General features: G+C 40.6%; 2 protein-coding genes across 8 annotated transcripts in view; one reads left to right on the top strand and one right to left on the bottom strand.

The window, feature by feature from the left end:
* Positions 1-9,929, bottom strand: part of IQCB1 (IQ motif containing B1) — a 31,448-nt gene extending 21,519 nt beyond the window's left edge. For 4 of the 7 annotated variants that reach the window (XR_013228172.1, XR_013228170.1, XR_013228171.1 and 1 more), the window contains exons 1-5: positions 9,556-9,703; positions 9,057-9,117; positions 5,744-5,862; positions 1,934-2,096; positions 1,650-1,782 (exon numbers count right to left, since the gene is read on the bottom strand). Coding sequence is in view for 4 of the 7 variants with exons in the window: in XM_077320535.1 (XP_077176650.1) it covers positions 1,650-1,782; positions 1,934-2,096; positions 5,744-5,862; positions 9,057-9,106 (465 nt within the window). In the remaining 3 variants the exon portion in view is untranslated. Of the gene's footprint in view, positions 1-1,649; positions 1,783-1,933; positions 2,097-5,743; positions 5,863-9,056; positions 9,118-9,555; positions 9,704-9,810 lie in introns of those variants that run through there. The other 3 variants (XM_077320537.1, XM_077320536.1, XM_077320538.1) reach the window with 3 other exon arrangements.
* EAF2 (ELL associated factor 2) lies at positions 9,906-23,168 on the top strand. The gene is made up of 6 exons (XM_077320539.1): positions 9,906-10,202; positions 12,104-12,198; positions 14,613-14,749; positions 15,623-15,768; positions 18,192-18,449; positions 22,411-23,168. The coding sequence occupies exons 1-6, from the start codon at positions 10,100-10,102 to the stop codon at positions 22,455-22,457; spliced, it is 786 nt and encodes a 261-aa protein (XP_077176654.1). The 5' UTR covers positions 9,906-10,099; the 3' UTR covers positions 22,458-23,168.
* The last annotated feature ends 454 nt before the right edge of the window (positions 23,169-23,622 follow it).

Here is a 23,622-nt window from a genome sequence, read left to right as displayed (position 1 = left end):
ATGGAAAAGCAGCAAATAGGGTGGCATACACAGTTCTCTTCTGTCCTCAATTCACAAGTGGAAAATAAATTAAGCTGGGGGACAAGTGACCAGCCCAAAGACATCCACTGAGCTTCAGGGCAGAGTGTAGATTTGAAACTCCTAATCCAACAATAACCATTACAACACAATCATAACCCATAAGACATAATGTTCAGGAGTCTGTTGCACTGTTTGACTGCTACAGATAAACCTCAGTTCTTGTCAGTATGCTTTGGGAAATTTTGATGGCAAATATTGCCCAAATTCACAGGCACTTGGCAAATTTCACTTGGCCAACATTTGTATTTAGTATTCAATATTTGGCATTAATTAACAGTTGGCTGCTGCAGCAGGAACTCAGTAGATGTTCATGTTTGACAGCTGATAAGCAACAACACTGAGCAAATGCTGGCTTTTATATAACTGATTCATTAAGCAACTGGGAAATATTTCCTTGAGGAGGTATCAGAAATTCAAAGTCAAATTGCAAAGGCACAGGATACATGTTGTATTGGCCCTAGCACAACTGCATGGATAAATGCCAGCTGCAGCTATGCATACATTTACCAAATGCAATGGCATACCATTTCCTAGATGGAAATAATTTCCAGTGTAAGAATTTATTATGTACTAGGCAACATACAGTAACATAGAGCTATGCAGCAAGCTGCAGGTGCGCTAATGAAGTACATTCTTGTAAGTGACATCATAGGGTAGGTGTCACCTGCAAACAACTGACATGCACACATCTAAGCATTTCCCAGGACACTTTCTTCCCGTAGACCAGACCTGGATTCCACTTCAGTCAGATTCTGGATTATTTTGAGAATGAGACTCCATTAACACTGGTAGACCAATACACATTTCAAGCCCAAGGTCTATTTTTCTGCTTAGATGGTAGAAAGGCAGTTGGCTCTATGAGTCACCCATACTTTCAATCTGGTGAATTAAGCCCATAAATCTTTCCAAGAAGCCCTAAACAAATCAGCTACACCAAAATGTATGCCGTGACAGTGTTAAGAACTGCAGACTTAAGGTTGGTAGAAAGTCTAGCAGTTGGCATAGTTCTGGGGGCTTTTTATTTTTGTTCTTAAAATTCTCTGAGAAACTAGAATTTAATAAATAAGTATATATACATAATAAATAAAACAAACAAGTGTTTGTAAACCCAGTCCCTATCTTCAGTTGTATTACAGAATAGGGACTGCTCTGAGAACAGAACTGCTCTGAGACTTGATTGTGTGGACAGTAACCCTTGGCCTGCATATTGTAAACATATTGTAAACAAATTGTGTTGTTCTAGTAATGTCAACCCTGACGCTGTATTTATTAGCCAATTTTAATCTTGAGTTTTTAGAATTTAACTTTTATTTTATCTTGTTTTTGTATGCTCCGTACATGTGACTGTATTGTGATGGCCTATGGCTAATACAATATAATCTATCTTACTCTTACAAGGTACAGGATCATCTTAGCAGGATTTGGATAAAGCTACCATCTCCTGTCTGTAGTTATTAGCCACTAAACATAAAAACACATCAAACAACAAAGACTCATCAAAAAAGACTCATCAGTTCTTATATACAACACAGCTATTAAACACACTATGAAACCACCCAGTGCAATACCTTGATTGCTCGACTGCGGCGTACATGCAGACGTCTGCCCAAGAAAAGGAGGTTGTCTACAGCAGAAGGAAGTAGCTTACTGGAAAACTCTTCAGGTTCCTCCTCTTTCACGTCAAGGCCCACACAACACAGGCTGAGAAAACAACACATGGAAATGTTTTCTGCTCTTGTGTCGGCGCACAGCACACCACAGCCCCAAGTTAATATACAGTCACCAATGATTTTAAGACACTAAGGTTACAGTAAAAGCAGGATTACAGATGTGGATCTGTGGCAGACTTTACCTGAGTATCTCTGCTATCTGTGCAGCAGTAACCCAGCCTCCAAGCACCCTAGAGTAGTCTTGCTTAAGGACCAATAGGCAATATTGAACCAAGTCATAATAATACAAGTCTTGTTTAATTTTCTGTAATTCTTGACTTCCAGGAGGTGCAGTAGTTAAAATATCTAGGAAACAAAGTACATAAATTCTTGATTCATATGCTACCAAAGAAATGAGACTTTTAAAAATTACACAGCCAGCGCCGCACCACTGGGGGAGGGGAGGTGCGGGCGCACCAGTCGACGGACGCATGCTGGCGCACTCTGCACTAGCGTGCATTGATCGGCATGCTGGTGCCCATACCCCGCCTCCCGCGGCGCAGCACTGGCTGCGATGGGCAGGAATGGCCGCCAAATCGCACAACCCTAATTCCTATATTTATGCAGCCACAAGGCTGTTGTGGTTCATCTGGCCAACTTTCTTTAGAAAGTTATCAAAGATCCCAACAGACAGGAATAGCTCTTACCATAGAGCTATTCAAGGTACAGGAGCCTCATTCCAGCTGTAATCTAGCAGTCCTATCAATAGTTTCTTATTTCTTCCATTTTTGGTCTCCTATACAGTTCTGGAAGGTCTGCAAAATTGAGCTGTTCCCCCAGGCCCATGGTTGAGGCCAGATATAAACATCAAAATACTAACCTCCGTGCTAGAGAACCCATCCACCAACATAAGGCCCCTCCAAGCTCTGACCATCCTTATAAAGGTGCACATTATTAGGAGGTGGTTCATTGTTTTTAAAGTTTGTTCTATATGTTTTTAAAGTCAGTTGTTGCCTGCTCTGAGCTGACCAGGGAAGAATGGGATAGATAATTTTTTTTTGTTAGCTGTTCCACATAATATATTTCTGATAAGGGCTTGGAGGAGGACCGTGTTTCATGGCTTAAGTGCCACTCACCCCACCCACTGTCCCACTCTTGTGTGCCTCCTCCTCCAACCAGATTGCCTGTCTTTCCAGCAGCCAGCCAATTTCCTTCTGTCCTCCACCCCTGACCCCCCCCACCTCCTTCCACTTCCCTCCAAGGCTCGGAGGATACAGATCCCTGCTGCGTGAGAGCTGCCCCTGCTAGTAAGTTCCCTGCCCAGGAACCTCCAGCCTTTCCAACCTCCAGGGGAAAGGCCTCCAGCCTTTCCAGGTCCTGGGGGGAAGGAGAGGCCAAACACAGAGGGCCATTCCGCACAGATTCTTTGTAGCAGGAGTGTGGCAAATTGTATTCGCTACAAAAATGCGGTTATGCACAACGTTGTAGACAATCTGCCACACTCCTAAAACCGATCTGCAAAAAGTGCTTCGTTGTAGCACTTTCAGGGAAATCCCAAAAAGTGGATTCACCCTCCGGAAAGCGTTACACTCTTGCACCCAATCTGCAACACTAGCGGAAAAGTTCTGTGCGTTACCATTGTTCCGGTTTCAGCAAAGTCCCTCCCCCTGGTTCTTTCCTCTGATCTTCCAGCGAAGCGATCACCATTTTTTTTTCTCAGAGTGAGCGGAGATCAACGAACCGGCGAGCCCACATTCACCTAAGGAGGCTTCCCCGGCTGCAGTCCCTCCCCAGAGCTGTTTTAAGTCACCAAGCACCACACAGCCCCGTTTGCTGGTTTATTTTCCCTTTATTTTTCCCTTTTATTTTCGGCCGAAAATCGCGCCCATGCGGGGGGGGGATTTTTTTTTCACTTGGGGGGAGCGTGGCAACGATGAAACGGCAGCTCACACGCCACCTGCTAGCTAGATTGGTCTCTTCGCAGATTCGTTGCAACGTGTGTGTGTGTGTTTTTTTTAACCTGCCTTAAAGGGAAAGGGGCTTTTCGGGAGCATGATAACTGCTGCCCATTGGCTGCTCGTTTGATTGACGGCCAGGGGCAGGACAAAGCTCGGCAAATATCACTTCCTGGATAGCAATTTTTGCTGAGACCGGAAACCTGTGGAAAACAATAGAAACGCAACTGGATTCCACGACAAAGGCAGGTATGCATAACAACGAATTCCACTATTTAAAATGGCGTTTTTTTGTTCTGAAACCAATTTGCAACATAGATCCTGGTGCGGAATGGCCTAGAGTTCTTCCACCACCACCCCTCAATATAGCGCCCATTGTATTCCTGAATGCAACAGGCATGGCCCCTAGTTAACAACATAAGGCTTTGTTTTTGTTTTTTGTTTACCTTTGGTCTTGCAAATTAAGCAGACTCAACCCATGCTGCTTCCTACTAGCCATTCAGCCCAGGAGTGCCAACAGAACTACAGAAAAATATCCTGCTATTTATAATAGAGGCTTAATATGAAATAAGACGTTGAAGCTTTTCATGCCATAAACAATATCACTTGTTAAATAACATCCTATTAAACTGTGATTATAGAGGAGATGGATATTTTTATACTGTTTTCTTAATTGGTTTTTCATTTTTTAAGATCTGAGTTTCAGTACTTAAAACAGTTCAACCACTACTAGCTTTTTTCAGTGTTATTGCCCTCTTAAGTCTTGCTCATCTCCCAACTTCCAGATTAAATAGCTGCTTCACTTCCAGCAAGCAGTTATAAATCAACTGTTAGTTCTGACTAACTTTTCCTTTTGGGTAGGGGTTTAAATACTGCTTTTCTCTCAAGAGTGATTACACATTTAAAAAAACACAGATTGTTTGAATACATTCTTAATATTTAAAACTTTAAAATGCACAAATTGCTGCAAAAAGCAAAACACCTTTAAGCATCTGTTCACCCTTTCCTGGAACAAGAATTGATAGTTAACCAGATGAAATGTATGAGTGCCAAGGCTGGGAGAGAACAGGCTAGAAGTGACTAATTAACCGATAAAAGAAACAAACAAGAACCTAAAAGGAGAAACAAAACCTTACTGAATGTAACTCCTGATTGAACAAAAAGTAGGATACTGTGTATGGAATTGGTACTGCTGAATTTTGTTGGAGAATACAGCACTGAATATAGCACAAATGTGGTTTTGGGTTTTGGGGTTTTTTGTTGGTGCCAAAGGTTAGTTACAGAAATCCCAGCTTTGCCGCCATCATCTGGCAGCTAAAGCCTGCATCATTATCTCCAGGCTTCTTCGAAGCTCTGAGAACAGGTCAGCAAGTGTGCTTTTTCAGCCTGCAGAATGGATGAAAAGGGGAGGTGGCTGTCCTACCATTTTTCAGCTACTGCCTAGGCTACCAAAGCACACCTGCTAGGATGGCCCCCACTGATGTGCTGCCAGGAAATGGATAAGAGAGATTCAGCTCATCACTAGGCACCCTTGAAGCTCTGACAGTTCACCAGTCCCAGGAATACCCTCTCAACATCCCAGGTATGCCTTGAAAGAGGAAAGGCACTCTCCCACTTTCCAGCCATTCTTGGGACACCAAGAGCATACTTGCTACATCTGGGTCTCCCCCTCCTAAGTTTCCATTCCCCCCTAGTGAACTATGCATACCTTCTGTTCCAAGCCCAGAAATCCCCCTAATCACTTGCTAGCAGTGGCTGAAGGAAGAAGGATAGAAGTAGAAAATCTGTCCTTTCTTCTCCAAGACCTCCCCCACTGGATCCTGCTTCCTCTCTGTGGTGCCACCACTACTGCCACCTCCTCTGAGGCCATTGTTCAGAAACAGAAACAAAAATTAAGTGTCACATGGAATCACAGTCTCAGTTCTGACTCCAGCTGAAAAGGAATGACAGTGCTACCTTAAACTGAGTTAACACCATCCTGACTTCATCGGGTTGAGAAGGGTATAACTCTGCTTACGTCACACAAAAGAGGTCTATCGCAGAAGCAGCCCTGTTTACCTTTTATTTTCAGCAGCAACACAGGGGCATCCAGATCAGGGCATTCTGTATCCTGAGCAGCCAGAGACAGTATTCTGGAATCTACCTGTACAGGCTTCATTTCAGTCCAATGATCTATACTTTAATAGAGAAAGAAAGAAAAGTTCAGATAAAAGCAAGACATTTGACTTCAATTAAAATAGTGCACTGGTGCATTTATAAATAGTGCATTTATAGCAAATGAACTAATTTAAGAAAAGTGGCTCAATAAAAGTGATATGTATAGAACATCCTCAAACAGCTCACATTAGGCATTCCTAAGAGGGATGTCTTCCAAAGGCAGACAGATTTTCCTAACAAACTGATTTGCAGCCAACAAACCATGAGTAGATCAAGTTCACAGATGTCTCCTCCTTCCCTCAAGTACCCTCCTGCACCAATACCAATTTGCTCCTGAGGGCTGCGTAACTATTGAGAACACAGAAGGATATAACACAGGCATCATAGGAAGACCAGGGAATTGGGCCAGATCACATACTCCTGCATGAACACCAGCTCTGTTATAGCAGAAGAATTTGAGCAAAATGAAAAAAGGTAATTTCTCCTGCTTCCCTCATTGACTTGCTGCCTCCTACACTGACTTCTGTTCTGGGTCTGCCAAGTGGGGGAGGGACATAGAAGGGGATGTGGGGAGAGAGAGATCCAGCCTGTGACTACATGGTGTTAATTCGTTTATATCCTATGATGATTCCTCTATTGCAAAAAACATTCCATAATAATAGCATTGCATACTTCTCTCCACTATACTTCCAAGATTAGAGTCGGAGTCCAATAACACAGACTTTAGCTTAGCCTAAGGTTTAAGGTTCTAGAGAACTTCAGCCAGCCCAAAATACAATTGATACATCTGTAGAAGGTAGCTCCTTAGGCCCTTACTGATCAGCTATAACAACAACAAAGCCTTTATTGACATATATAAAAGAAGTACAATCTAAGTGAACAATGAACCGAAGGCCCTACTGCAATACAAACACAGTAGACAAATGTAGATATACTTAGAGTATGTTCATGGCATCTCATTGCAAGTTGTAAAAACTTTACAATTGATTCAATTAAGATAGGATTCTAGGAGGTCAAAAGAAAATGAATCTTAAATTCATCAAATTGCTGTTCTCTTTTACAAAAAAGAACCGACAAATCCTCACAAAGTCACAGCAGAAAAATAAAGGAAATCAAATGGTTGTTGAATACATTCTTCCAAACTAAGAGTTTTTTCTAAAGTTACTTTATTCCAATAATGCAAGTAATAATTTCCGTTCTCTTTTACAAAGCAGCAGGTTAAGAAATTTAGCTTGGATAGTAAAATAAAATCAGCAATGAAAACAAAACGTGCCATTGACTCTACACAGCGTTGTCCACAAGGGCAAATCCTAGCTGAAAATGGGATCTGTTGAAATCTCCCATACAAAATGGTAGAAGATAGAGAAATAGTCCTAGATAGCATAAAAGCTCTACGTTGTTGCAGGATGATTAAATGATAAAAATATACAGTTAGGGACTGAACTTGGCGTGATCCCCAAACTCACTGGGCAGCAGCTACTTCTAGCTTTGCTGCTAAATTCTTGCAGTTCTATAGCTAACAGGCTGTGTTCTATTAAATCAAATGGAGACTTCTCAGGTAAACAGTCTCCTATATATTTAGTTTTAATTTTCCTTCAATATGTCTTAGATTATTGGTATTCGCCTAAGGAAAATGAGACTATCAGGGTCAGATTTGAAACATATACAAAGCTAGAACTTGATTGATCAGCTATCATTTATGCAGCTTTCTATGATACTTGTTAGAGTTCACATTGCCTAAGACAAGCAGGGAGTGGCAAGATAATCACTTTGCAATTACCACCTTAAATTGGGCCTATCAATTGCTTTTTAAAAGGTTTATGTCTAGAAATACTGAAATCAAGAACGCCAAAGAGGCAAAGTAAAATCTCATCTTGTAATTTATGACAATCAAGATTAAAACAAAAACTATAAGCTACCACCTGGAAGACTGTTGAGAACAATATTTGCATTCTTGGCTTGCAATCTATGGCATATGAACCATATGCATTCACAATTTCTGATCCTGAGAGAGGCTTCTGTAGCAAACCAGGACTTCAACAAAAGTCTTTCCACAGAACATTAAAATTCAAATGCTCACGCTTTAACTACTGGGTATCTCATTTACTGGGGCCAAGCAAGCTAAGAAGAAACACCCTAATAAGGAAATGTGTGCCTCTTTAGCAAGACAGATCCTGAGACATGGGGGGGGGGGGAAATAAACTTGCTTTCTGAGGGGGAAATCTACTGCCCCCCCATATCATTATGAAATTTGTTATTTATACCGAGGGCACAGTATTACGTCTCTAGTTTCACTTACAGCTCAAACCCCACTAATTTTTAAAGAGCATGGATGAGGAAATCAATCCCTAGAGTTTACTCCATGGAGCTCTTCTAATAGCAGTCAGGGAAATTAGCACAAGGAAGAAGAAGGAACCTCTTATTTATGTATTTGAGATATTTAAATCCTGTTTAACAGAATGCCTTTTAACATGAACATTGTTTAAAAATACTTTCTTGTATACATGGACACATGCACAGAGTCATGCAATGAAGTTCCTCATGCTGGGATGGCAGCTGTTGCTGAAGTAGCTTTTAAAAGATCCACGCAGCCAATCAGATCTCTGTTGGCTAGTCAGATGCCTTGCTGGGCAAAAGCATCATCCACATTCTAAGAACACTTGACAGGTGCCAAGAAAGGGATCAGTAGGCAACCCAGCGCTCACAACCACCACCTTGGCAGCCCCTGGCATAGGGCTTTAAAGGGACCTACTGAAGCCTTCAAACACTTCCCACTTGGTTCTGTCAGTATTCTATGCTATATTTGTACTATGGATATACTTTACAAATGGACATTTCATGGCAAGAGTATTCCGTGAAAAAAAGATAGGCTATTGTCCTGAGATTATAACCTAAATTTTTATTACCATACTAGAAATATAGGAAGAGACAGCAGTATGAAGTGGCTGAGAAAGCTTTACTCCTCCAATCATAATTGGCTTGGCAAAGCAAGTTTTAGGGCTTAAAGGCCTTAGGTCTGGAAATTTCTCCATCTGCATATGCACAATATCTCTAGATAACATCATGAATGATATGTGTTATATATACTGATGGCACAATGCTACATTTCTGGTTTCAGTTACCAGTCCCCCCCCCCCCATTGTCAAAGAGAAGCGCACAGCACAACGCCCTGTCTCCGGATGACTGAGGCAGCAAGAGGGAAGCAGCTACACACCTCTGAGACACCTCCAATCTGGTACAACCTGCATTTCCACTTATTAGCATCAGCTCAACCACTGCTTTCAAAAGAAAGAGGAAAATGAGAAAAACACAATATTTCCCTGGAGACGGTGAGGCAGCAGAACATAAGTTTGCATGCCTGCTCAGCTGGCACGAATATCTTCTTTTCCAAAAGAAAAGCACCATAAAGGCTGAGGTTTATTATGGTATAATCTTTCATAGAGATCACTCAATACAGGGGAAAGCCGGTCTATTGCATCAGAATAAGCACTTTTGGGTCCACAAAAGCCTTATACTATAACCGACTTGTTAAGCACTGAAGGTACCAGGAGACTCGTTGCTGCTGTGCCGCAACAGACAAATATATAGCTACATTTTAAATACTCTGGTCATTTAACAGTACAAGCCCAAAAGGGAGGGGGCGGGGTAATTGCGGAAACCACGCTCTGTCTCAAAAGATACACCCCTGGGACTTCTACCCTCGGCCCACTCACCGGCTCCCCCTCAGTCCTCCTCCCGCCACCGGAAGGGCTCAGAGACACCCAGCCTCGGCTGCCTGTGACGTCAGACGAGTCTCCCTCCCCCGCAAGAGGAGCATTGTGCAACGCCCCGCCCGGCCTCCTCCCTCCAGCCCACCCTCGGACCACAGTTGCCTAAAAGCCTCCCTTCCCGGGCCCGACCGAGGCGGCGACGCCAGGAACAGCCTTGCCTCCCCCCCACCAGTTTGTCGTGGGCGGAGCTATTCAGACCTCGGCAGCCAATAAGATAACCAGCCAGCCTGTTGCTCAGCGAGTATCTTGGATACGCCCCCCCTTTCCTCCCTCTCTTCGCATCAGCCACTAAAAGCGAAGGCGTTGGTGGAGAGGGGCGTGGTTTCGTGGGGGGGAGGGGGAGCGCGTGGCTGGCCCCGCCCCTCCCCGCCTCTCGATCGGGAAGGAGCCAGAGGCTCTGTTGACAGGGGCAGTTGGACTGGCGCGCGGCGCTCTCGCAAGCGTTGGTGAGGGGAGAGAGGGAAAGGGGGGCGCGCGCGCCCGCGGAATGAACGGGGCGGCCCCGCCACTCTTCGACTGCAAAGAGCGCGCGCTGCTGCTGGGCGACAGTTTTGAGAGGAAGCCCCGTTGCGCTTTCCACACCGTGCGCTGTGAGTGGGGGCACGGGGGGGGGGGGTGTCAGCGGGACTCCGAACTCTTTGAAGGCTTGCCGGGGCCGGGGCTGGTGCTGCGGGCAGGTAGCGGGCGGGCGCATCTTCGCGCCACTCGCCGCCTTGAACCTCTGAGTGAGGAGGACGAAGATGGCTTAGGTTGAGAGCCAGCCCTGAAGCCTTGGAGGAGGAGGAGGAGGAAGAGTTGGTGTGAGCCTTAGGAGCTTGGGTGCAGGTGGTGGCAGGAGCTGAAAACGCTTTGCATGAGGGGAAGTAATGCCCAGCTAGAAGGTTTTGGGAAGTGACAGATGCTTCAAGGCTGGATTTCACCTTTTAAAGAATATTTGGGAAAAGTTGGGCCAGTGTGATCTCATTTTTCACAGTAAGCATGATACTTATTTTCAGAAGGGTTGTGTGTGAAGATACTATGGGGTATTAATCCCCCCTCAAAATATCATCAAAGCAGCAATAAAAAGTAGTTTAATGCAAATATGCTTCCTATTGAAATACATCACAATGATCAGGCTGGTTTGACAAAATTCAATCTGTGAAGCCTCTTCTTAAAGGGCTTGTATGGGTGCACGTATACATACATGATATTCGACAGCAAGGTAGTGATATGCTGTGAAGCAGGGAATCTCCTGAAATACCTGGGTGTGGTTTGGGGAATAAGATTTAAAAGATAAGCCTGGTTACCAGACATTGTCCAACAAATTGTGCCCTACAGACTTCTGTGGTATAAAAGCAAATGGTAAATAATAATAGCTTATTGCAGCATAGCCTTTTAAAACAAAATATGTATTTCAGATTGTTGGAGCTAGGTGGCATAAAAATGCATTTTTCTTCCACTGAATATTATATATTTATACAGACACACACCCATGCCATTGAACCTTTCATGTTTTATTATATGTGAAGGCATATAAGCCAGGCTGCATTTGTCAAATCTCAGCTTTGCAGACACCTTGTTCCTACTCTCTTGTAAATAACCTGAATAGCTATTAGGATTTGCACTGATTTTAACACAGACCCACTTATATTAGATACTGGAGATAGAGACTGATTGATTTGCAGCTACCTGGAAGGTAGAAATCTGTTTATTTAATAAGTACTTAAACATGTTGTACATGGTCAATAATTAACAAGCTTGGTTGGCAGGACTGTCACCACAGTAAAAATAAATCACAAAACAAGTTAGATATGCTTAAAATTTCCTGGCCTTTCAGTGTTTAACAATGAGAAAGCAGTATTATATAGTTCTTAAATGTTTAGTACTAACTCTTCTGATTGATTGCCTAGTTTAATAATCTTCATTAATATCTATTCATATTTTCAAATTCAGAGGGTTAAAAAATAGAGTAAGGTATTACCATTACGATTTTCAGGTTTATTGTGCCTACATTCTTGTAGCTGTAGTCTGTGAAAATAGCATGTATTAAATATTTTAACTGAATTATATTTAAAATGTGTATCTCAGCTGTTTCTTTTCTTTTTTTTGTAAAGGTATAATCTATTTAGAATTGTTGTCATCCCTGCTGTGTTTGGGAATAATTTAAATATGTGGTTAGAATTTCCTTACTACCTTTTACTTTGAAACTTGGTAATAGTTTCTCCTGAATTTTAGTTTTTCCTAATTATTTTTTAATATGAGATATAAATAATTATCCTTTTAAAATATTATATGTTTGGTCCTTGTGTGATGATCTATAAGTTATATATCAGCCAAACCTTCTGGATTGTAAATACTGTGGGCTTTTGGATAAGATTCTAGCTAAGCCTGCATTAGAGAAGATACAAGGTGAATGAGCCAGCACTTCCCTATCTTGGCTGTGAATGCATTACTGCCTAAAAGAGTACTAAAAAGCACATCCCTTACTTGTTTTATTATTCTTTATATTTAGATGACTTCAAACCTGCATCAATTGATACATCCTGTGAAGGAGACCTTGAAGTTGGTAAAGGTGAACAGGTGACAATAACTTTACCAAATATTGAGGTGAGAATGAATGAAAAGAGTATAGTTTATGTCTTAATCATGACACTTCATGAATTTAAAAACTAACATGGCAACCACATTGGCTATGGTTATGCCTGTGTTTCCTACGGTTGTTAACCTTTTTCTAAACATGCATTGGGCAGCCATAGGGAATTATTCCACAAAATGTGTCTTCCAGTATGTAGGGAACTGTCTGCTGTATTTGTTTACTGTTGGAGAATCAGGGGCTTTCCGCACTCCTTCAAAATCGCGCAATGGTTGCCAATTGAAATCACGACAGTTTTGCCATTATGCACAACGTCGTTGACAATCTGCCACACACCTGAAACCGATCTGCAAAAAGCGCTTCCTTGTAGCGCTTTCAGGGAAATCCCCAAAAGTGGGTTCACACTCTGGAAAGCGCTACACTCCTGCAACCAATCTGCAACACTAGCGGGAAAGTTCTGTGCGTTACCATGGTTGTGGTTTCTACAAAGTCCCTCCCCCTGGCTCTCTCCTCTGATCTTCCGGCGAAACGATCGCCATTTTTTTTTTCTCCGAGCGAGCAGAGATCAATGCACCGGCGAGCCTCTGTTTAGAGGCTTCCCCGGCTTCAGTCCCTCCCCAGAGCTGTTTAGTCACTAAGCACAAACAACAGAGAAGCCCGTTTGCTGATGTATTTTCCCTTTATTTTTCACACTGTTTTCGGCTGAAAATCGTGCCCGTGGGGGGGGGATTTTTTTTTCACTCAGGGGGAGCATGGCAACGATGAAACGGCAGGTCAAACACACCTACCAGCTGGATGGGTCTCTCCGTTGCAATGAATCAACGCATATTCGTTGCAACAGGTGTGTTTAAAAAAAAAAAACCTTTCTTAATGGGAAAGGGGCTGTTTGGGAGCATGCTAACGGCCGCCCATTGGCTGCTTGATGGCCAGGGGCGGGACGAGCTTGGCAATAGCGCTTCCTTTCTAGCGATTTTTGCCGAGACCGGAAGCCTGTGGGAAACGATAGAAACGCAACTGGATTCCACTACAAAGGCAGGTATGCATAATGACGAATTCCACTATTTAAAATGGCGATTTTTCGTTCAGCAAACAATTTGCTACAAGGATCCCGGTGCGGAAAGCCCCTCAGCGTAACTACTTCAGACATGATTGCAGTATAAAGTTGAAATAGAACTTGCTTCCATGTAAGGATATATAGAGCTATAACCTTTGTGAGCTGTTCTGTCATTTGCAGCCTCAGTTATGAACAGATTCAAAGTGTGTGAATAAGAGAGAACATTATGCTGCTATTTTAACTACAGTAACAGATGCAAATAAATGATATTTGGTAACTGAGCCTCTACTGTATTTACTCAAGTCACGAGATAATTTGGCCCAGATTGGACGGTAAATTTTGGAGGATGGTGTCTTTCATTAGGACAGAATGGTGAAACTTCCCTTGGCCCTGACCCAGAATTTGCAGCTGGTGCAAAATGTGGCTGCCAGGGTCTTGGCACCTTGCAGGGCCAACATTCAGTCAGTGCTCAAGCAGCTGCATTGTTTACCAGTGGTGTTCCAGATCAAGTTCAAGGTCTTAGTTTTAACCTTTGCCATACGCAGTCTGGACCCAACATATCTGAGGGATAGTCTATCTCCCTATGCTCCCTATGGTACTAATGAACTGGTGATCCCTGGATCGCAGGAAATGCGCCTTGCCTTGACCAGGGCCAGGCCTTTTTGGTCCTGGCCCCTGCCTGGTGGAATGAGAAAGCTGAGAAAGGCTGAGAGGTGAGTTGCACTCAGGAAAGCTAAGACAGAAGTGAATTATTCAAGGCAGTGTGGTAATTGTGTTGGTGAACTGGTCACATCATAATTTTTAAATATGGCAAAATACTTTCAAAATTGGTAGAGTACATAGTTAAAATTATATACTCTTGAAATCTTTTTACCAGAGTACGTACTATGCTGTCTGAAAGTTCTTTGAAGACATGCTGTTTTGGTACAGTTTCAGAAAACAAGTCTCTGGTAATGGTTGATTGCAGTTGCTGTAACTAGCACATTGTTCTGGTTTTGAAGTTAAGGAGAGCTAAATTTCATATGGTTATGACAAGTGAAGAGAATGAGTCACCATTTCTTTCATTTGCACACACACCCCTGGTCTGAATTCAAACTCAGCTTATAATAAACCTTGGAAGAACATAAAAAATTGTTTGTTTGTTAATACAAAGCAGTATATTTTAGTAGTAAGCTTCCTTTTTTTAGTTATTTCAAATTCCTTCATAATTAATTCAGTGGGAAAGTATTTATAATCATGAAACAGACAGTCTTGGAGCCATGCTATAAATGTACAGAATTTTTCATTGTGAAGTAAGCAGGAGTTTGCCTTAGGAAGAATGCAGCTTTATAATTGCCTACATTAGCAGTTTTTTTTTTCTCATTCTTAAAAAAGGGTTCAACTCCACCAGTAACAGTTTTCAAGGGCTCCAAGAAACCATATCAAAAAGAATGCATATTGGTTATTAACCATGACACTGGAGAATGTAGACTTGAAAAACTGAGTAGCAACATTACTGTGAAGAAGACCAGGTGGGTGAAAGCTGCTGTTTCTTTACTCATTATGAAAATACTGTAGTTAAAGCAAGAATAGCTAAATTAGGAAACGAGAGGTGACAGACACATCTTTAACGAAGCATTACTTCAACCCTCTTACTCGAAAGACACATTATATGTTTCGTTTGAGGAAACATACATTTGTTTCTCAAGGACAGGTTTAAGCATCAAAGCCTCGAATGAAGCTCTTTCTTTGTGTTCTACCCTATCCTCCCACCAAGGGCAGTTCTCATGAGTTTTCTTTGACAACTTTCCCAGGCCATGCTTGAGATCCCTGAATGCCTGCCCCAGACAAATGTCGCATTCACCCCTATGGATAAGATAATCAGATATGTTGAACGGTTTTCAACACGGTTGACTTTGTAATTATTTTTATGGTGTAAATCCCTTTCAATTCCAGGTAGTCCCTTGTTAATAAACAGATGCTTTTACTTTGACTATGCAGACCGTGATATGAAGTAGGGATGTGTTTCCATGGACAGATTTATGTCTTCTGAATGAAACTCTCTTGCCTTCCTCTCACTGTTGTAGCCCAAAATACCTCCTAAAATGCTGCTTCCTTGTGGGGCTGCAGTAAGTTGGAGGAGGCAAGAAATTTGTACCTCACATATGGAAATTCTTGACCACAGAAACGCTCCACTGGCTCCAGCCTTCTTGACTTCTGCTGCCAGTGAAAAATAAGATTTAAGTTTGAAAGCCACAATCTGATTCACACTATAGTTTCTGGATTTCAGCCTCCTGTTCAATCCCAATGGTTTGTTCTTTAAAACACTTAGAACAGCTCACAAAATTCTCTGAGTAGGACTTTATTCTTTGAAGACATCTGAAAATTCTAACCCTTTCATACAGAGGTGAAGGAAGCAGTAAGGTCCAGTCTCGCATTGAGCAGCAGCAGCAACTAATGCGAAATGCAAATAAGATTTCAAACAGTGTTAAATATTCTACACCAAAAGAAAAGATGTCTCCAACTTCTTCTATGGATGATATTGAACGAGGTAAATTATAACTACATCTCTTGCTTAGAAGCTTATGCAGAGTCTCAAACTTGCTCTCCATTTATAATTTCAGGATTTTGAGATTGCAGGTTACCTGTAGTGTTCTGCAGATACTTTGCATTCCATTCATGCAGGGTTGGACCTTGCCAGCCTTTGCTTCAGTAGCACAATGTGTGATTGCTGTAATTTATGTGAATAGAGATTCACATGTTGCCCAGTTATCATGTTCATGAAACATGGACTGATGGGTTCCTGTTCTGTGTCAATGCAATTTAATGTCTATTGATAACACTTACAATATCATGAGCATAGATTTGTGTCCCTGCAGATACTTAAGGTCTCATAAATGAATGTTGTTGTGTTTTAAAAAATCCCTTGCAAATAGAAAGCTGACAGACATTCTAATTTTCTTTGAAAATAATTATTTCTTTCTCTCTCTCTCTCTCTTTTTGATTGTAAGGGCATTAATAGTATGAGCCCTCATTGCGTAGCCTTCAATGATGTGGTTCAGTCACAGTAAAAACTATGCCTAGATTGTTGTTTGTAAAAACCTATCCTGACTTGGAGTATTGCAAAGGAGGCATCAGCAGAATCAGTCCTCTGAATGGTACAACAAATAAAAAAATCAGTACATTGTAATTCTCTAGAAACAGACTAAAATCTTGTCTCTTTTATAAAAATGTAGCACAGGACAAACGACTAATCCCTTCTCTGTATATTTCAGACCCAGTGAGTTTTAAACAAATTTAATAACAATATCAAAAAAAATATGACGCATCATTTTAAAAACTGCTAAAGCATGCTTATGTAATGTTTACCTCCCACTACAGAAATGGATTCGTGTAATGAAAGCCGTGCTACCCTATTAGAATACTGGTGCAGAAATAGTGTTAAAGCATTTCAATTGCTGTACACTGTCAGTTGGATCTCTACCTCTATTGGTTCAGGAAATGGTGACAGTATGCATAGTGCTTGCTGTTGGATAAAGGCTTTAAGGAAAGTGTACCTCATGGCTGCATATTTTATTAGTTATTTAAGATAGACTCTCATGCATTAAGAATTTCCTTCACAGCATTAGGAAGAATGCATTATGTGTCAACCTAACTAAATTACCTTACTAATATAACAAGTATTCTAGTTGCCTAAATACAGCTTTCAGTTACCTTGGTTAATCAGGCGACCACAATTGCCCTGTACTGAAGAGATGTCAAGTACTGTTTCGTTTTAGAAAATAAAATCTGAGCTATGGTAGATAAGCTGGCTGCAATAGCCTCTAATGCTATATACTTCCTTCTGAGAAGATTTAATTCTTGCTTGGAATATTTTATTAATTCAAGTATGCTGAATGTCCCACAGGAGTCTGAGGCAGGAGGAAGATGTTAATTAGTTGGTGAATTACTGCTGGCAGGTGGTAGCAGTATTAATTGATAGTAAGGGCATCCTTGTGTTCTTGAACACAATGCAAAGAAGTTTTTCTTCACAGTGAAATTCTGACAGAAAGTCTTGCCATTTAATTCCCCAAGTAACCACTTAAAAGTAATCAGAACTTCAGGGGAGGGAGTTCAAGGGCACGTTAAAACTGCCAATTTTCTCTAGGGTTGGTTAGTTCAGTTAGAACTTGTTCCCAGTGACTCATCAACTCCCAAAGCAGTCCCCCCACCCCCACACACAGGCAGTTGTGTCAATTACACCATTGCACATGAAGCTTGTTACCTGATAGTTTCCTGCTTAGTTCTAGCTTTTATGTAAGATGATTAAAGTGAAAGAACCTAGGGGGGAAATTAATTTCTGATCAGAAAATCAGTGCATATAGATCACTGAAATTTTGCTGTAAAAACATTAATGCAAAGTTGAGAGAAGAAATGTTGACAAAGGATTGACAAAGGTTTTTACAGTCATTATTATATTGATTTCTGCTGGTTTTCTGGCATACTAAACAGCTGCTGCTATGGCTGTAATTGTTCAATCAAGTTCTAAGGCTGCTGGGAAAAGTCTTGTTTCCTAAGTCGTGGTAGAGTCTAGACATCCTGGTATCTTCTGTCTTCCCACTCTGTCGCCACAGATTGGATTACACCCAAAAAGCAGTAAATATACTATTTATATGTTTTTCTTTCATCCCACCCTGTATCCTAGAAGTTTAGGACAGGATGCATTATATCTCCCCTCTTGAATACTTGCCAGCCTGTGAGGCAGGTTAGGCTAGCCTTCATGAGAGCAGTATGTTTGAATTCAAGGTATTCCCGGTTCAAGATTACCGTATTATCTACTATCCCTGACCGGCAAAAATATATAAATGAGAAAGAAAAACCTCATCTCATTGATTATTTAGTTAATTCCATTTTAGTTATGGTTTTAACGTTCTATACTGGGACTATAGAACAATCAACTGTGTCCTCTTCATCTTGGAAATCCTTTATTTTCAGAGCTCAAGGCAGAAGCTAAAGTTATAGAGCAGATGAGTAGCTCTGATAGCTCATCAGAATCAAAGAGTTCATCATCCTTTTCAAGCAGTGAAAATAGTTCTAGCGATTCTGAAGATGAAAAGCCATCTCTCCCCTTGTCAATGCCGCACCTGCAAACACAGCCTCCTGTGTCTGCTCTATCACATCAGAACTTCCATGATGTGGATTCCGGATATAAAAGAAGTAAAGAGAACAGTGGACACCTGATGAACACATTGCGTAAGTACATAAGAGGAACATCTTTTTAGACGTGGACTTTATTTATTTATTTAGATTTTTATACCGCCCTTCTCTATGGCTCTGGGCGGATTACATAAAACATTTTGGAACATTTACTTCAGGAATCTGAAAGGAAACTGCATATTTTTATAATGCGTGAGATTTAAACCATGTCTAGATATGAGGCTTTGGCCTACTGGTATTGATTAAGAAGTTGGGAAGAAGCTATTTTGATCACTGATACTAAATTACAGCTCATGCCATTTACAATGTCTTGGCTTCTTTAGAGCTATATACAAAGCTATATACTTTGAGATTAAAAACCAGTAATTTGGACTGAAAGTCCAAATTACATGTTCCTCAAAATGAACTATTTCAACATGTGGTGAATATGACCTTTCACTGAACCACAGAATGATGGATCTTTATCTAAGGTCAGACATACTAAGCTGCAACATTAGAATGTTATCACATATCTTCTTTGTTATGTGCACATAATTTTATTTATGCATTTTATTTTCAAAGGTAGAGCTAATAGGGAAAGTCTGCAAAACTATTTATTCTAGTTCTATAATAACAGATGTGGCAATTGAATGTCAATTTGGATAATCTGCCATAGCTTATATTATTATTATAGCCCTTTTATTTTGCGAAGTTACTGTGGTAATGCCTTTAGCCTTGGTGCTTCTCTTTGTACTTTGAGATGGAACGAGACGGGTAGTCATTTATCTGAAGAAATGAGCAGTGACTCGTGAAAGCACATAACTTGCCACAAATTTTGTTAGTCTTTAAGATGCTACTGGACTCTTGCTCTTTTCTACTTGATACTTTGAATCTCCATAACAAACAATAATTACAAACTGTATATGTATTTATCTGTTTTGGCCATTTATACATTATCTCATGGACTCAAAAGCAGCTTATGAAAACTGCACTAATAAACATCAGAATCCAACAACATACATAATAAGCAGCTTCCAGTGGCCAGTCTTCTACCACATCTACTGCTTCTTAGCCTTCTCAGGAGGCCTTCTGAGATTCCTGACACTATATTAAAATAATGGCATTATTCAGTTAGCAAAGCTACATTCTTCGTAGCATTCTGACTAGTTCAAGGAACTTGTTTGAAAATCATTTACTTATAACAGTTGCATGCATTGTGATTGTGGAAATATCCAAGTGTTGGATAGCGTTTCTGCCAATGTTAATCTGCATGCTTGTACACCTTTAAAAGAGCCTCTTGTGGCGCAGAGTGGTAAGGCAGCCGTCTGAAAGCTTTGCCCATGAGGCTGGGAGTTCGATCCCAGCAGCCGGCTCAAGGTTGACTCAGCCTTCCATCCTTCCGAGGTCGGTAAAATGAGTACCCAGCTTGCTGGGGGGTAAACGGTCATGACTGGGGAAGGCACTGGCAAACCACCCCGTATTGAGTCTGCCATGAAAACGCTGGAGGGCGTCACCCCAAGGGTCAGACATGACTCGGTGCTTGCACAGGGGATACCTTTACCTTTACCTTTTACACCTTTAAATGCACATGTATAAATCTCTGAATTAAGGTTTGAAAGTGCAAATACTGTGTTATGTATTTGCTGCCAGTAATACCAATATTTCCCACAGTAACTAATGAGTAGAGCTGCCTTTATTAGTAGTTTCTAAAAGCATTTAACTTGGAATAAATTACTTTATGACTCAACTTCTACATAAATATACCTGTGATGGGGTGCTTATATGAATGGTGGGAATGGAAATGGTGTACTGGAAGCTATTCTTCAACTATGAAAGCTTAAACTTCCTAGATGAAAAATGGGGATCTTAAAACATTTTGAACTTTTACCAGGGTCTCTTGTAGGAGATCTAGTCCTTCCTCACAAACAATGCACGATTCTGAAAGGGTACTTAAACACAGTGTTCTGGCAGTACTGCTTCTAGAACTGGTAGCACCTTCTTTAAAATTTGTCTATTTTTGTTTAGTAGTCACACGTGCCCATCACCCCTAACTTTGTCCTTCCACCATTATATAAATCAGGGCCGCTTCTTTGCTAAAAATGGAAAGATACCAAAAATAATGGTAGAACATCTCAACATGCCCGATCATTTTGTAACGGATCTTATTACACATTAAACAAAATAAAATTAAAGGCTGGATTGAGGGGATTCAGAACAAGTTCACTAACAAGTTGATATTGTATCTTCATTTAAATAATCATCCATATTCTTCTCCACTTTTATAATTCTATAACATTATTCTGTAATCAATTCCACTAATAGCTTTCCATTTCACTGATACAAGAGGCTCATCTACTAGCAGAAGAACTTGTGATGTTGGTAGGAGACTCCTGACACAGGAGGAATGCATACATGTTAGCAATACAGTCCTGTAAGATCCAACCCAGTACCTTGTACTTGGCTATCTGGATTTGTTTATGTTGTTTAATTCTCTGAAACTTTCCTTCAGTTGGGTTCTTCTCCCCTGGCATACACAATGCATTTGCACCATTATTTTAAGAACACGAGAGGCAACTGGTTCACACCCATCTAGTCATTCATCTAATCCAGCACAGTGTTTTCACACAGCTCCCAATCAGTTGCCCATGAGGAAGGCTGCTCAAATAGGACATAGAAGCCCAAGCCCTCCCCTGCTGCTGACTTCCAGCACTAATATTCAAAGGTTTGCTGCCTCTGTAGGTGAAAGCTCCCTTCAGTCACCATGGCAGGTAGCCATTGATGGAGCTCTCCTTTCAGGCTATTTTATGTGAGACAGTAGTGATGTTATGGCCTACGGCTACAACAATAAACTTCACTTACAAGGCAGTATTTTCCTATGAGGGTTCCTAATACAATAAGCTCCCACAGGACTCTTAATTTTTTATCCTAGCAACCAGCTATTGTAGCTGCTGGTCTGTAGTAGTGTTGCTTCAGTTAGGTTAATTAAATGATAAAATATTTTAACTTCTGTTGATACTTTTTTCTCACCATTATAACCTAAAATCCACATTTTTTATTGAAATTGTCACTGATAGCTCACCAGGAAGCAAACCTCTCTTCTTTTCTCTTTTCACAGAAGCAAATTACAATATGTATGGAGTTATTGGTGCCAACATGTAAATAAAGGCTAATTTAGAGATCTGTTGATAATAACTTTTGTCTTCCAAACTATCGACAGTCTAAAAGAGGGAAGAAATTTAAGCCTGCCTTCCTGCCAGTCCACCTTTGCTGATCTATTGTCTAAAATTGCCCCTCAAAATATTTAATACCATAATTCACAGGAAACTTCTTTTGCAAACTTTATTAAAATGAATGGCAGTTAGAAAAGATGACAGCTTTGTCAGAACAGTATGAGGATTTTATACAAGTGCTCAATTTAGGTTTTTATTGATATAGATATGATATGTTGAAAAAGGAACATAAAGGGAATAAGCGCTCTTTTAGGGGATGGAACAAAAGGGAATGTAACTTCATACAATAGTCTGTGTATGCAAACTCTGTTTCAGAAGAGCCTCTGTTGGTAAAAGTTCCACAGTGTACTCAGAATGATAATGAAAGCTGCTGTACATTTACACTGAGAGTTTACATTGGGATTTTAAAGATGTATAGAATGATGGGGGATTTTTATCCATTATGATGTAAAATATTGTTTTTTTAAGAACTGGAGACTTTCAGTGTGTTTGCAGCATGCACATATAACTTTATCTCTGTCTGAACATGATTTGCAGTTCCATTTAATTGCTGCCTTCTGTCATTTTTGCTGCAGATATTTCTTACTGGCAAGGAAGAGCTGCTTTCCAGGACAGTAAGGCAAGCTAGTGTTAGAAACAGTGGTAGCCTAATTGATCATATGATCACAGTTTCTGAAGGTGACATAAGGCACTGCTAACATATGGTACTGTTTCAGAGTAGGCATGCTTAGATTCACTGCTGCGTGGAGATAAACAAAGTTGACATTTTGACTTTTCTTTGATTTTAGGAAATGATCTCCAGTTAAGTGAATCTGGAAGCGACAGTGACGATTGAGAACATTTTGGAATTACAGTAATGCATTCCCTCCCTTGTTGAAGATCAAAAGACAGTTGTTTTGCACTAAGTTTATACTGACCAAGTAGACGAATATTACCAACTTGGACAATAAAGCTGACTTAATTTTTCTGATCCTGTCATTTGGAATCAAGTTCAGCAGCATTCTCCTTTCCATGTTTTAATGTTGCTCTGCCGAATATCTGAATTTGGTATTATTATTTTTAGTCAGACCTAGTCTAGTCTTCACTACTACCTCCTGTACTTAAAATTTCAGTCGGCTAATTACTATGTATAAGGTAAACATGGAGTAAGTTCTTGTTTATAGTAAACACATTTTTGATTAAAGTTTACATAAGAAACTTTATATGTTTAAGTAGGAGAGAACAAATTGTTGATCTATATTTTTAAAATCCTTGTGGCTAATTATGTTAAATTGCCAAACAATATGGCCAACTATCTAATAATGTTGTGTAATTGTTCAGCAATAGCATTAACAAATTCTTAATTTCCTTGTATAGTACAGATTTTAGTCTGCAGTCTGTCAAATAGGATTTGATAGGCTTGGGCCTTTTGTAATAAACTTTGATCGACATAGTTGCTTCATCTTGCTAGCTAGGTAGTTGCACAACGTGTGTTCTCTAATTCTATTTGGATCAACATTCCTTTGGGGAAGATTTCACAAACTTAATAAAATATTTATCACTTCAATGGGAGTCATTGTTTTGATTTGATCCTTAATAGATGTTGGCAGACTGCCCAGAGAAACCATGTATTAGAATTTTTGTGAGATAATGTATAAGTACACAAGTGCAATTTCATACTTGTTTCTCAGGCCATTACTCATATACATATCTGAAAGGTCCCTATATCAATTCATATCTGTTCCTTTTTAATATTAATTTGCAAGGATGTATGCAAAGTGTCCTGGGGTAACTTGTAGGGTAATATATGGTATATCCTGCTTCCATGGCACCAGCCCATCTGTGGTGAAGTTTGCACCAAGAGCTCTACCCTGCTCCACAGCCTCAAGAAGAAGCACTAGTTCAGCATAATAGTCTGCCCATTTATTTATTCAATTAATACAATTGGCTGAGAAAGCTGCCCTTTTGAGGGGAGGGGAGATGAGGCTAAACTATTTAAGAATTGGCATACTACTTTTCAC

Source organism: Paroedura picta, chromosome 2 (genome assembly GCF_049243985.1).
Source record: "Paroedura picta isolate Pp20150507F chromosome 2, Ppicta_v3.0, whole genome shotgun sequence".
Lineage (NCBI taxonomy): Eukaryota > Metazoa > Chordata > Lepidosauria > Squamata > Gekkonidae > Paroedura > Paroedura picta.
Note: the sequence above shows the minus strand (reverse complement) of the source record. Positions and strands in the feature narration are given on the sequence as shown.